The sequence below is a fragment of the Prionailurus bengalensis genome, chromosome D2, assembly GCF_016509475.1.
Source record: "Prionailurus bengalensis isolate Pbe53 chromosome D2, Fcat_Pben_1.1_paternal_pri, whole genome shotgun sequence".
Classification (NCBI taxonomy): Eukaryota; Metazoa; Chordata; class Mammalia; order Carnivora; family Felidae; genus Prionailurus; species Prionailurus bengalensis.
The window spans coordinates 58055314-58068498 of NC_057351.1; the positions used below are offsets into that span (position 1 = coordinate 58055314).

At 39.9% G+C, this 13185-nt stretch overlaps 1 protein-coding gene across 1 annotated transcript in view; it reads left to right on the forward strand.

Moving 5' to 3' along the window:
• The first annotated feature begins 1358 nt into the window (after positions 1-1358).
• The window catches only part of ENTPD7 (ectonucleoside triphosphate diphosphohydrolase 7), a 45658-nt gene continuing 33831 nt past the window's right edge, over positions 1359-13185 (forward strand). The window contains exons 1-3 of the mRNA XM_043597228.1: positions 1359-1472; positions 1730-1832; positions 2978-3160. Coding sequence (XP_043453163.1) covers positions 1825-1832; positions 2978-3160 — 191 coding nt within the window. The 5' untranslated portion in view covers positions 1359-1472; positions 1730-1824. The remainder of the gene's footprint in view (positions 1473-1729; positions 1833-2977; positions 3161-13185) is intronic.

Consider the following 13185-nt stretch of genomic DNA (forward strand, 5'->3'; position numbering starts at 1 on the left):
ATGCTAACACTCTCAAGTCAGGGCATACATGAAACCTTTCTTTCTTCTTTTTTTTTTTTTTCTTCAGTTTAAGCTTTCCCATTCCCCTGACAGCCTTTGGGTCTCTGCCAGACATGAATGATGGTGGTTAACTGCCTTCTATAGCAGGTGTAGAATAAATAGCCTCTTTTTTTCTTTTTAATCTCATTTGGGTGGTCTTCATTTATTTCCAGTCATTCACTTACTTGTCATATATTAGCTGTGTTGTGTGCCAGGCAGTGCCCAGCATTGCTGTGGAAGCAGATAGTCTCTGCCTTCAAGCATATTCTATTGGAACAGACAGACACATAAATTGTAATTCAATATGGCAAGAGAAACAATAGGTATATATGACGGGGTTGTAGGTCAAGTAAAACTTTTAGGGGAGGTGACCCTTAAATTGACAGTAGTAAGGGATGAGTATGCGTTGGCTTGGCTAAGTTGGGGGAAGGATATTCGAGGCGGATGGAAGGGTGGAGGAGGTCGAATGAGCAAAGCTTAAGAGAGCAGAAGCCACAGATAGATGTGCGTTTCTGAGGTATAATAAGGGAGGTGAAAAGCAGAAGCTGCATGGGAGGGTCGTGGACTGCCACGTATAAGCCACATTTGTAAGGACTTGGACTTTATCCTGTACAAACGGCTCCCTCCTGGAAATGAGAGAAACGGCTGGTGTAAGCAAGGAGGAAAAACATTAAGGAAACATTACCTTTGTATGTATTACTGTAAGGTCCGGGAGAGCAGGGGCACAGCGGCTCATGTATGGCACACAAACATTCAATGAATGCTGAATGAATAGATACGAGCGCTTCGGTATAGACGATGTGGTCTCCAGTTTATGCTTCTTTAACAGGACAAAACAAAAAGGCCAGGGCACGAGTATAGGAGGCTATAGCGAAGGTTTGATTCCGGAGATCAGGGCTGGTGGACACAATACCTCCAACTGGTTGTGGGAAAGGGATGCACTGCTCTCGCGGCCACTCCAAGATCCACCCACCGGAGCTGCACAATTCTGGAAGCGGCAACGTAGAAAGCAACCAGCTAAGAAACAGCACCACCGCCGAGAGCGCAGCTGGAGCAGAGGATCCACCCACCGCTCGACACGGCTCACCTGTGCGCCCAACGCGGGTCTATCGAGGCGGAGCTACGGCACGACGCCCTTCCGGATTGGACGCGCTCGAAATCCCGGGGCGGGGATTAGAGGCCGAACGCTCTTGGGGATTGGCCACTCTGGCGAAAGGACGTGGGCTGGCGGAGCAAGTTCGCAGGCTGCTCCGGCTGGCTGAAGGGTGGGCTCTTCTCCGCGGTTCTCCTGTCAGTCATTGGCTCCCTGCGGTTTCCTTGGGGACGTGGCGCCGCCGCCCGCCCAAGGTTTTTTCCGGCTGGACTAAAGGCCTTGGGGAACCGCTCTGGACCGAGCGGAACGGTGCCAGGGGAGACTGCGGGACTCTCGACCCGTGAGTGCGAGCGCGGGAGGGCCGCGGGGCTGGGAGAGGCGGGGAGGGGGAGTGGGTCTTCCAACCCCCGCCACCTGGGGAGCGCCGGTTCCTCGAGAATGCCCGGCTCCCCGGGAGCCGGCTTAGAGTCAGCTGGGCCCCAGGAACAAGAGCGGACGCATCTGGAGTAGGTGGGTGGGCGCCTTGGCCTTCCCTCGGAAGTCTAGTCCTGTGGGCACTGCTGGAGGTAAGCCTGAAACCCAACGAACTCTTAACAGGCTGCAGACTTAGGAGATGCCTGAGACAAGGAGACCCATTTCTCAGGGCAAAAAGAAAAGGAGGTGACAGGCACTGAGACCACTGAAGGGATCCCATGGCTAGGTAAGGCTGCACATTTTCTCCTCAGCTAGGGGCTCAGTTGGGGGTGGCAGATAGGTTGAGGGGCCCTGGGAGGTTTTTACAAGTGAGGTTTGCCCTAGTGCTGCATCTGGACTTTGCAGCTTCCTCGGATGGATGGGGAGAAGATCAAAGTTACTTTTTTTTTTTTTTTTTTTTAAGGCAAATGCTACCATAGTTTCTAGCCCATACATAACTCCAGGGTGGTAGACTGAGTGCTTGCTCAGCTCCGGAAAGTGCTAAAATGTAATGTTCTTTCAGATTTCCATTTGAGTGAGGCTGTGTGCTTTTTGAGGAGGTTAAACAAAGATTTTGTTTGTTTGTTTGAAAGTAGACCGAGGTCCTTTTGAATCAATATAGGAAGTGAGATTCATAGTTGAATATGTATATCCATATGGTGTGATACTCTGGAACTTCCAGAAAAGATTAATGTGGATCTACATGTACCAAATGGAACAGTTGTCAAATAGAGTAAGTGGGGAAAGATGCAGAACAGTAGGTACGGTGTAAAACCAGAGGAATGAGATATACACATGCATATTGTCATATCTGATATATATTTATGCTCGTGTAAACATAGAATACCCCTGGAAATATACATAGAGACAGGGTAGCAGTGCTCGCCTTTCAGTAGGAAATGCTAGGTTAAGGCAAAAGACTCATTTTTCACTATATATCCTTTTAAACTTGTTTCATGTGCATATATTACCTATTAAAATATTTTTTAATTAGTTGAATAAATATACAGATTATCCAGTTTTTTGACATCATTCTTGGTGGGAATGTTGTAGTTGCTCTGATTCTTCAATGTTGTGAGGTTGACCAGGGAGACTAGTGATCTTTTCATAAACATGAGAACTGTAATTCTTTGAATTATACCCAAAAGTGCAGACACTGGGAAAAGAGAAGATAAGGCTTTTCTGATTTATAGTAGAAGCACCATGAATCATATAGGTCCTTTTCTAAAATTTGAGACTAAAAGAACTTCTATAGACTGGTGGTGGCATAAATTTTTGCCTTTATCAGGAAGGGCTTTAATACAGTTTAAAAGCCTTTTTTTTTTTTTTTTTTTTTTTTTTTTTTGCATTCAGATGTAGAGACTTTTCTTACTAATGTTTGTCTCATTTCAGGATCAGTTTTTCCTACCTCTGCCCAGCCTCCTGGTACTTCACTGTGCCCACAGTGAACCCATTTCCCCGCCAGAGGGTGGCATTCCTAGGACTCTTCTTCATATCCTGCCTCCTTTTACTTATGTTAATCATGGACTTTCGACATTGGGGTGCTTCATTGCCACGAGATAGGCAATATGAAAGGTGAGTCAACCTTAGATCACTTTGATCAGACTTGGCATTGAAGTCATAAATATTTTGACATTTCACACAGTACTACCTTTGACCCTTTTGGGGGAATACTGCACTTTGATTAGTAAAATTGCATGCCACTTATTACATAAAGAAGATCTTAAGCTCCATTTTGGCAGGGTTCACTTTTGATTCAGGAATGCTGATGTTGCATTTTAACCATGAAAGGCGTCTTTCTATATTCTTGTTTTGGTGGACTGACTTAATGGATGCATAAATGTTTAGGACTCTTATGTATTCTTGATGAACTGACCCTTTATCATTATTAAATGACTCTTTTTATCCTTGATTATATTTTTTGGCCTGAAATCTAGTCTGGTACTAATATAATTACTTCAGCTTTCTTTTGAGTAGTGTTAGCATTATAGATGTTTTTCCATCCTTATAGTTTTAGCCTTTATTTCTTTATATTTTATATCTATCCAGTCTTTTTATAAATAACTGCTTTTTATCCAGTCTGAATGTCTGCCTTTTATTTGAAGTGTTTAGGCCATTTGCATTTCATGTGATTATTGATTATGCTTAGGTTTAAATCTGCCTTGCTGTTTGTTTTCTGCTTGTCACATCTTGCTCTTTGCTCTCCCTCTTTCTCTCCCATCTTTTAAATTGAGTACATTTTATTTATTTATTTATTTATTTTTTAATATATGAAATTTATTGTCAAATTGGTTTCCATACAACACCCAGTGCTCATCCCAAAAGATGCCCTCTTCAATGCCCATCACCTACCCTTCCCTCCCTCCCACCCCCCATCAACCCTCAGTTTGTTCTCAGTTTTTAAGAGTTTCTTATGCTTTGGCTCTCTCCCATTCTAACCTCATTTTTTTTTTCCTTCCCCTCCCCCATGGGTTTCTGTTAAGTTTCTCAGGATCCACATAAGAGTGAAAACATATGGTATCTGTCTTTTTCTGTATGGCTTATTTCACTTAGCATCACACTCCAGTTCCATCCACGTTGCTACAAAGGGCCACATTTCATTCTTTCTCATTGCCATGTAGTACTCCATTGTGTATATAAACCACAGTTTCTTTATCCATTCATCAGTTGATGGACATTTAGGCTTTTTCCACAATTTGGCTATTGTTGAGAGTGCTGCTATAAACATTGGGTCACAAGTGCCCCTATGCATCAATACTCCTGTATCCCTTGGGTAAATTCCTAGCAGTGCTACTGCTGGGTCATAGGGTAGGTCTATTTTCAATTTTTTGAGGAACCTCCACACTGTTTTCCAGAGTGGCCGCACCAGTTTGCATTCCCACCAACAGTGCAAGAGGGTTCCCGTTTCTCCACATCCTCTCCAGCATCTATAGTCTCTTGATTTGTTCATTTTGGCCACTCTGACTGGCGTGAGGTGATATCTGAGTGTGGTTTTGATTTGTATTTCCCTGATGAGGAGCGATGTTGAGCATCTTTTCATGTGCCTATTGGCCATCTGGATGTCTTCTTTAGAGAAGTGTCTATTCATGTTTTCTGCCCATTTCTTCACTGGGTTATTTGTTTTTCGGGTGTGGATTTTGGTGAGCTCTTTATAGATTTTGGATACTAGCCCTTTGTCCGATATGTCATTTGCAAATATCTTTTCCTATTCCATTGGTTGCCTTTTAGTTTTGTTGATTGTTTCCTTTGCCGTGCAGAAGATTTTTATCTTCATGAGGTCCCAATAGTTCATTTTTGCTTTTAATTCCCTTGCCTTTGGGGATGTGTCAAGTAAGAAATTGCTGCGGCTGAGGTCAGAGAGGTCTTTTCCTGCTTTCTCCTCTAGGGTTTTGATGGTTTCCTGTCTCACATTCAGGTCCTTTATCCATTTTGAGTTAATTTTTGTAAATGGTGTAAGAAAGTGGTCTAGTTTCATTCTTCTGCATGTTGCTGTCCAGTTCTCCCAGCACCATTTGTTAAAGAGACTGTCTTTTTTCCATTGGATATTCTTTCCTGCTTTGTCAAAGATGAGTTGGCCATACTTTTTTGGTCTAGTTCTGGGGTTTCTATTCTATTCCATTGGTCTATGTGTCTGTTTTTGTGCCAATACCATGCTGTCTTGATGATGACAGCTTTGTAGTAGAGGTTAAAGTCTGGGATTGTGATGCCTCCTGCTTTGGTCTTCTTCTTCAGTACTACTTTGGCTATTTGGGGCCTTTTGTGGTTCCATATGAATTTTAGGATCACTTGTTCTAGTTTCGAGAAGAATGCTGGTGCAATTTTGATTGGGATTGCATTGAATGTGTAGATAGCTTTGGGTAGTATTGACATTTTAACAATACTTATTCTTCCAACCCATGAGCACAGAATGTTTTTCCATTTCTTTATATCTTCTTCAATTTCCTTCATAAGCTTTCTATAGTTTTCAGCATACAGATCTTTTACATCTTTGGTTAGATTTATTCCTAGGTATTTTATGCTTCTAGGTGCAGTTGTGAATGGGATCAGTTTCTTTATTTGTCTTTCTGTTGCTTCATTATTAGTGTATAAGAATGCAACTGATTTCTGTACATTGATTTTGTATCCTGAGACTTTGCTGAATTCCTGTATCAGTTCTAGCAGACTTTTGGTGGAGTCTGTCGGGCTCTCCATGTATATTATCATGTCATCTGCAAAAAGTGAAAGCTTGGCTTCATCTTTGCCAATTTTGATGCCTTTGATTTCCTTTTGTTGTCTGATTGCTGATGCTAGCACTTCCAACACTATGTTAAACAACAGTGGTGAGAGTGGACATCCCTGTCGTGTTTCTGATCTCAGGGGGAAAGCTCTCAGTTTTTCCCCATTGAGGATTTTTCATAAATGGCTTTTATGAGGTTTAAGTATGTTCCTTCTATCCCAACTTTCTCGAGGGCTTTTATTAAGAAAGGATAAATTGAGTACATTTTAAATATTCCATTTTATCTCTTGTTGGCTTAGTAGGTATAACTCTGGGGATTTTGTTTTTATTTTTGTTTTTATCTTAGTGGTTGCTTTAGGGTTTATGGTTTATAATATACGTCATGAACTTACCATAGTCTATCTTCAAGTAATATAATTCCTCTTCCCGTGTACCTCTTTACCTTTTCCCCTAGGCCTTTGTGCTATTATTGTCATGCATCTTCCTTCTACATATGTTATGAACTCCACCATATATTGTTATTTTTTGCTTTAAACATTCAGTTGTCTTTTAAAGAGATTTCAAAAATAAGAAAAAAAAGGCTAGTATATTTACCATTTCTGGGCCTTTTCATTCTTCTGTGTAGTTCATATTTCTACCTGGTGGGATATTCATTTTGTCTAATAGATTTCCTTTAACAAGTCTGGTAGTATGAGTTTGTGGCTGGTGAATTCTTTCACCTTCTGTGACTAAAAAAGTCATTTTGCTTTCTCTTTAAAAATATTTGTTGGGGGGTGTCTGGGTGGCTCAGTTGGTTAAGTGTCTGACTTCAGCTCAGGTCATGATCCCACAGTTTGTGGGTTCAAGCCCTGCATCAGAATCTCTGCTGTCAGCATGGAGCCTGCTTTGGATCTGCTGTCTCCCTTGCTCTCTGCCCCTCTCCCATTTGTGCACTCTTTCTCGGTCTCTCTCAAAATAAATAAATAAACTTAAAAGAAATTCATTGGGTATGGAACTCTAGGTTGATCTTTTTTTTCCCCTTCATTACTTTAAAAACAATGTTACACTGTCTTCTGACTTACATTCTTTCTGAGGAGAAGTCTGCTATAATTTTTAAATCTTGTTCTCTGTACATCAAGTGACTTTCCTCAGGCTGCTTTTTATTTTTTTTTTATTATTATTATTTTTTTTAAACTTTTTTTTTTCAACGTTTATTTATTTTTGGGACAGAGAGAGACAGAGCATGAACGGGGGAGAGGCAGAGAGAGAGGGAGGCACAGAATCGGAAACAGGCTCCAGGCTCTGAGCCATCAGCCCAGAGCCCGACGCGGGGCTCGAACTCACGGACCGCGAGATCGTGACCTGGCTGAAGTCGGACGCTTAACCGACTGTGCCACCCAGGCGCTCCTGCTTTTTAGATTTTATCACTGGTTTCAAACAATTTGACTGTAATATACCTTGATGTAGTTTTCTTTATGGTTCTTTTGCTTATGATATGCTCATAATTGGATCTATGGATTTATGTTTTTTAATCAAAATCAGAAGAATTTTGACCATTATTTCTTCAAATATTTTTTCCTTTCCTCTTCCACTTTTCCTTTGGTGTCTCCAATCACATATATATTGAACCATGTGAAGCTTTTTCACAGCTCATTTATTTATTTTTTTTTAGTCTTTTTTCTCTCTGTGTTTCTTTCTGGATATTTTATATTGCTGTGCCTTCCAGTTCATTAGTATTTTCTTCTATCAAGTCTAACTTACTGTTAATTCCATCCAGTGAGATATGAATACCTTTATTTTTTTACAGAAAATACATCTGAATTATTTGATATACATATATTTTTTTTTAATACTTATTTTTGGGAGAGCGCAGTGAGGGAGAGGCAGAGAGAGGGGAACAGAGGATCCAAAGTGGGCTCTGTGCTCACAGACTGACAGCAGTGAGCCCAATGTGGGGCTTGAACTCACAAACCGTGAGATAATGACTTGAGCTCAAGTTGGACGCCCAACTGACTGAGCCACCCAGGCCCCCCATTATTTGATACAGTTTTAATGCCTTACCAGTTGCATTGAAGATCTATATTCCTTTATAACAGTGATTCATTTTGCTATTTTTTTTTTTTAGGTTAATTTCTGATTAGGCTACAAAATGAAATGATGACATGTTGTGTTCATCATCAACTTGATTTTCTCTGTATTCCTTCTCAGACAGTATCAGGAGACTTTGGATTATAAGTGACAGTCAAACTGACTTAAATGATAAGATAGTTTATTGGCTCACATGACTAGAAGTCCAGGTGTAAAGGACCATAGTAAGTTCAACATTGGCTGTCAGGATGAGAATCTCTGTTTTCTACAGCATCCGCTTACTGAATTGTTGCAAAACAGCAGCCAGTAGCAACTAGGGCTACATGCATCCTCACTCATGTCCCACAGGAGAGAAACAGGCCTTCTGTGCTCTTGTATATGAATGAAGAGGACCCTTCCTGGAAACCTCCAGCAGCCCTTTCCTTCTATCTTTTCTGGTCAGAATTGGGACCTGTGATCACTCCCTTAATATTTCTATGTTGTTCTGTCCCCAGAATTTCTCATTTCCAATTCACTTTGGTCATTCATTCGTTCAGCAAGCATTTATTGAGCAGCTGCTATGTGCTGGGTGATAATAAGTACCAGGACATGGAGATGTTGGTACCTTTTCTCAAGATGTTTATGTTTTCAACCTTTCCTTCTCTAGTAGCAGTATTCATTTATATTTATTTATATTTTTTGTTCTTTCTTTCTGAAGAGAAACATTTGTTTAGATGACTATAGTTGTCAACAATTGGCCTTAAGAAGCCTGTTAGCTTCAGAGAACTAAATCCATAATTTGAGGGTTTTAAATGCTTATTGAGATTTTCTTGACACACTTGAGCACAGTTTTCCACTGGAAGACAGTGAGGTATCATTATGGAATTCTGTGTGGGTTAACATGGCTATAATAAAGACTGTTAGAGAGTGAGTGGTGAGCTATGTGGCTGGAGAGGTAGGTCACGCTGGGCTTATTAAGTCATTTGAGGGGGTTTAGACTTTTTCTTAAGGGCAGAGGGAAAGCTTTGAAAGGCTTTGAAGAGTGGTATGATTGGAATTGCTTTTTAAAGAAAACTTACTTAGGGGCGCCTGGGTGGCGCAGTCGGTTAAGCGTCCGACTTCAGCCAGGTCACGATCTCACGGTCCGTGAGTTTGAGCCCCGCATCGGGCTCTGGGCTGATGGCTCAGAGCCTGGAGCCTGTTTCCGATTCTGTGTCTCCCTCTCTCTCTTTCCCTCCCCCGTTCATGCTCTGTCTCTCTCTGTCCCCAAAATAAATAAACGTTGAAAAACAAAACAAAACAAAACAAAACTTACTTTGGGGCACCTGGGTGGCTTAGTCTGTTAAGCATCCAGCTATTGATTTTGGCTCAGATCATGATCTCACAGTTAGTGAGTTCAAGCCCCATGTGGGTTTCATGCTGACAGTGTCAGAGCCTGCTTAGGATGTTCTCTGTCTCTCTCTCTCTCCTCCCTTCTCCCTCTCTCTCTCTCTGACCCTCCTCTGCTCTACTCTTTGTCTCCAAATAAATAAATAAATAAAAATTTTTAAAAAATAAGGAAAGCTTACTTTGGTGGCATTGTGGGATAAACATGAAAGGAGGGAGATGGATAGGAATACTCAGTACAGAGATGATGGTCGCCTGAACTTGGATGGAAGCAACGACAACGGAGAGAAGTAAATGCATTTGAGGGATATGTGGGAGATAGAGTGATCTGATAGTTCCTGTCTATTATTATGCCCCAAGTGGCCAGATCTGATAAATACTTAGGTTGAATTAATAGCAACAGATTAACTGCAGAACTAAGGGACACACAGACTAAGCCTGTGGTTACTTTACCAAAGTCCTAATAACCCATAATGCTCTGGTTGAGCAACCAGCAGCTATATAGCCTAGAGCTCCTATTCTTTAATGAAAGGTTATATGCATATTGCCACAAATTACTATATATCATCACCTTTCACTCATGGCAGCCCCTTTTGGAATTTGGAAGCAAACATTCGTTGGGAGCTTGCTGTGTGCATGACACTGTTGTAGATGCTAAGGTACAAAGATGAATAAAACGTGGCTCCTGAACTCATCGGGTTCATAATCTAGTTAGGGAGGCAGATGTGAAGGAATAATTATTTCCCAATGAGAGAATAGTTTATGTATAACTATGTAGAATCAGGAACAAAGTTAAGAATCAGAAGTGAATCAGAAGAGGCCCTGAGTAACTAAAGTTGTTATCACTAAGTTCATGAACTACAAGCTCATGTTCTTTACTGATAAGATAGGCTTTCCCATAGACTGTGTTTGCTTTTATTTTACACACTGTTTTAATTAGCTTCTTTTTCTCCTGTCTCAGAACACAGCAGATAAACAGCAAATTAGATGGTGGTAGTAGGAAGGGTGTGCTAGTCATTAGATGTGGGCACACTGATGACAATAGTCAATAATACCCTAATAAGTGAGGCAGGAGAAAGGAAATTTATTAAAAGTTGACTGAATAATTCAAAATTTCTGCAGACCATTTCTATAGTGTTAAGCAGTTCTACACATTTTATTAAAACTTCTCTATTACAAATATAATAATTGTGTTAAATCAGTGATTTTCAAATTTTATGTATCTAAATCATTGGGGACCTTTAAAAAATGCGAATAATTGAACCCCTTCTAAAGGTGATTCTAATGTGCAGCCTAAGTTGGGAACCATGCTGTAAGTTTCAGTTATACTTATTTGGAGAGGAAGTATTGAGGTGTAGGGGAAAGAGGATTAATTTTAGAGCTAAACAACCCATCGTTTAATAGTTGGGTGACCTTGTGCACATCTTGTATTCTGGAATCTCATTTTCTTTATGTGTAAAGTAGAGGTACAAATGCCTGCCTTATAGTTTTGTCATTTGGATTAAAAGAGAAAAGCATCTAGGACTACCTATTGCATCATGGGGGTTAGTCTTATTGTTTGAAATAAACTTGATTTTTCTGTTTGCTAATTCCATCTTCTGCCTTCCAGATATACACTGAAGGTTATGGGCAGCATTATCTCCAATTAAAATTTTCCTCCCAGAATTTTTTTTTCTGGCTGCTGCTATTGATTAGGTACTGGTGAGCACAAGCTGATGATAAAATGATCAAGCAAATAATTAGGAATTGATGGAAACACTTTAGTTCAACAGCTTACAAAAATTTTAGGACACATGTTTATGGTTGTGATTTGTATATTACATGTAATACAAAGTCATATCTTTTCAACTTGTTCCAATTCACGTGATGAAATTAGGTCAGTAGTTTGTAATGGAAAAAAAAAATTTGAATTTGAATTTTTTTCAGCCATTGGTGGAGCTAGCATATCACCTCCAGGCAATATGACCCAGGATTTTAGAAGCCTGTATGAGGGTTTTCCCTCAGTAGTTTCAATTTTAAAGAGTTGTGGTATTTTTTGTTTGTTTATTATGAACATTTACTCAACATTGCTTCTGGAAGGAGAAAACAGGAAGTTTGCATCAGAACTAGAATTTAAGAAAAGATAAATTTAGAGAGTGATGGGGTGGGTGTCAGTAAGGGTAGAATCCAGAGCTGTTTTTGTTTTTAATAGACTCTATTTTTTAGAGCAGTTTTCAGTTCACAGCTAAACTAAGCGAAAGTACAGAGGTTTCCTAGATACACTCTACCCCTACATGCATAGCAAAGCTATTTTTAAGAATAATTTTTGTTAGATACATGTTTTAATCAACTGTTTATCTGGCATGTGCCATATATTATAAGATGTGCTCTAACAACTTCATCAGACTTAATGCATATTTTACATTTATTTATTCATTTATTCAACAAAAATTATTGTTTACACTGTGGTATCCAATAGGGTAGCCACTTGCCACAATGGCTGTTTAAATTTAAATTAATTAAAAGACAATAAATTCAGTTCTTCACTTGCACTAGTCACATTTCAGGTGTGCACTGGCCACAGCTATCCTATGGCGGCTAGTGGGTATCCCATTGGAGAGATAGGGAATATTTCCATATCACAGAGTTCCATTGGAAAATTTTAGCCCTGGATGCTAGGTAAATTGTTAAAATTTATTAATAATTTTTAGTACAAGGGGCACTTTTAGCATGTATACATATATATAGTGCAAGACAAATGGTAAACTATCCTTATGTAAATGTTCTGTATCTACAATACATTTTTTCTTAACCTTAATGTTTAGTATGATTCACTTTTTTGTAGCCCCACTACTGTCTTCATTAGATGGGAAATATTTGTCTGGTTTACTGTTGTTCCAGAGAATTTCTTCGGTAGCTATTGAAAGATGGTGCCTTTATATTCCTTTGTCATTGGGGTATAACTATGAGTGAAAAGTTCTGCATCAGCAGTGGGTTCAGTACTGACTTTCCTTAGGAGTTTCAATTCTGTTTAAAGCAAGTTGAAAAGAGACATTGCTTTTGGTTAGGATAAAAATGGTAAGCTTCAGGAATGCCTGGGTGGCTCAGTCAGTTAAGGTTCTGACTTCAGCTCAGGTCATGATCTTGCCGTCTGTGGGTTCGAGCCCCACGTTGGGCTCTGTGCTGACAGCTCAGAGCCTGGAACCTGCTTGAGATTCTGTGTCTCCCTCTTTCTCTGCCCCTCCCCGATTCATGCTCTATCTCTCTCCATCTCTCAAAAATGAATAAATGTTAAAAAAAATGATAAGCTTCAGGATATGCAGATGAAGTTCAGGTTTCTTATGTACAATAGAACCATTCAGAGACTTTTGCTGGTGAAATTGAAGGCATTTACTTGGCATTTATTGACATTTATTCTTTTATTCACTTGTCCTTTAACAGTGTTAATAGTGTTTATAAGCAGAGCTTTAAATTATAAATGCTCCTTAATGCTCTGGTGAATCTTGCTAGCAGATAAGCAATAACCTTACAAGATGCTTTCCTGGGTATGTATTACTATCATCAGTCGCACACAGCTGCTTTCTCTATAATGTTATATTTGGTTCTGAGTCTTGAATGGGGTTGAAAGACTATGATGATATTCAGCAAAAAGCTGGTGGCTCCATGCTGATGGGAGCCATTTAATGGACTTTTGGTGCATTGCTGAGTTCTGTTTGAACTCTGGAAGTGGCATAATTAGTGTTGATTTTGTAAGCTAAGTAATGGTTTGGTCAGTTACTGCCCTAATGCTGTTAATGTTTTCAGGATAGTGGCAGTGAAAGCCACTGTCTTCAGTTTTATTTTGGGTGATGTATATGTGAGTAACTTTCCTTTCATTGACTCAGCAGTGATTAGAGGGAAATCAGGTTTCTCAAATAGAAAGGGTGTATGCATGTATGTATGTAGGGGGGTAAATATGTGTGATAGTGAATCA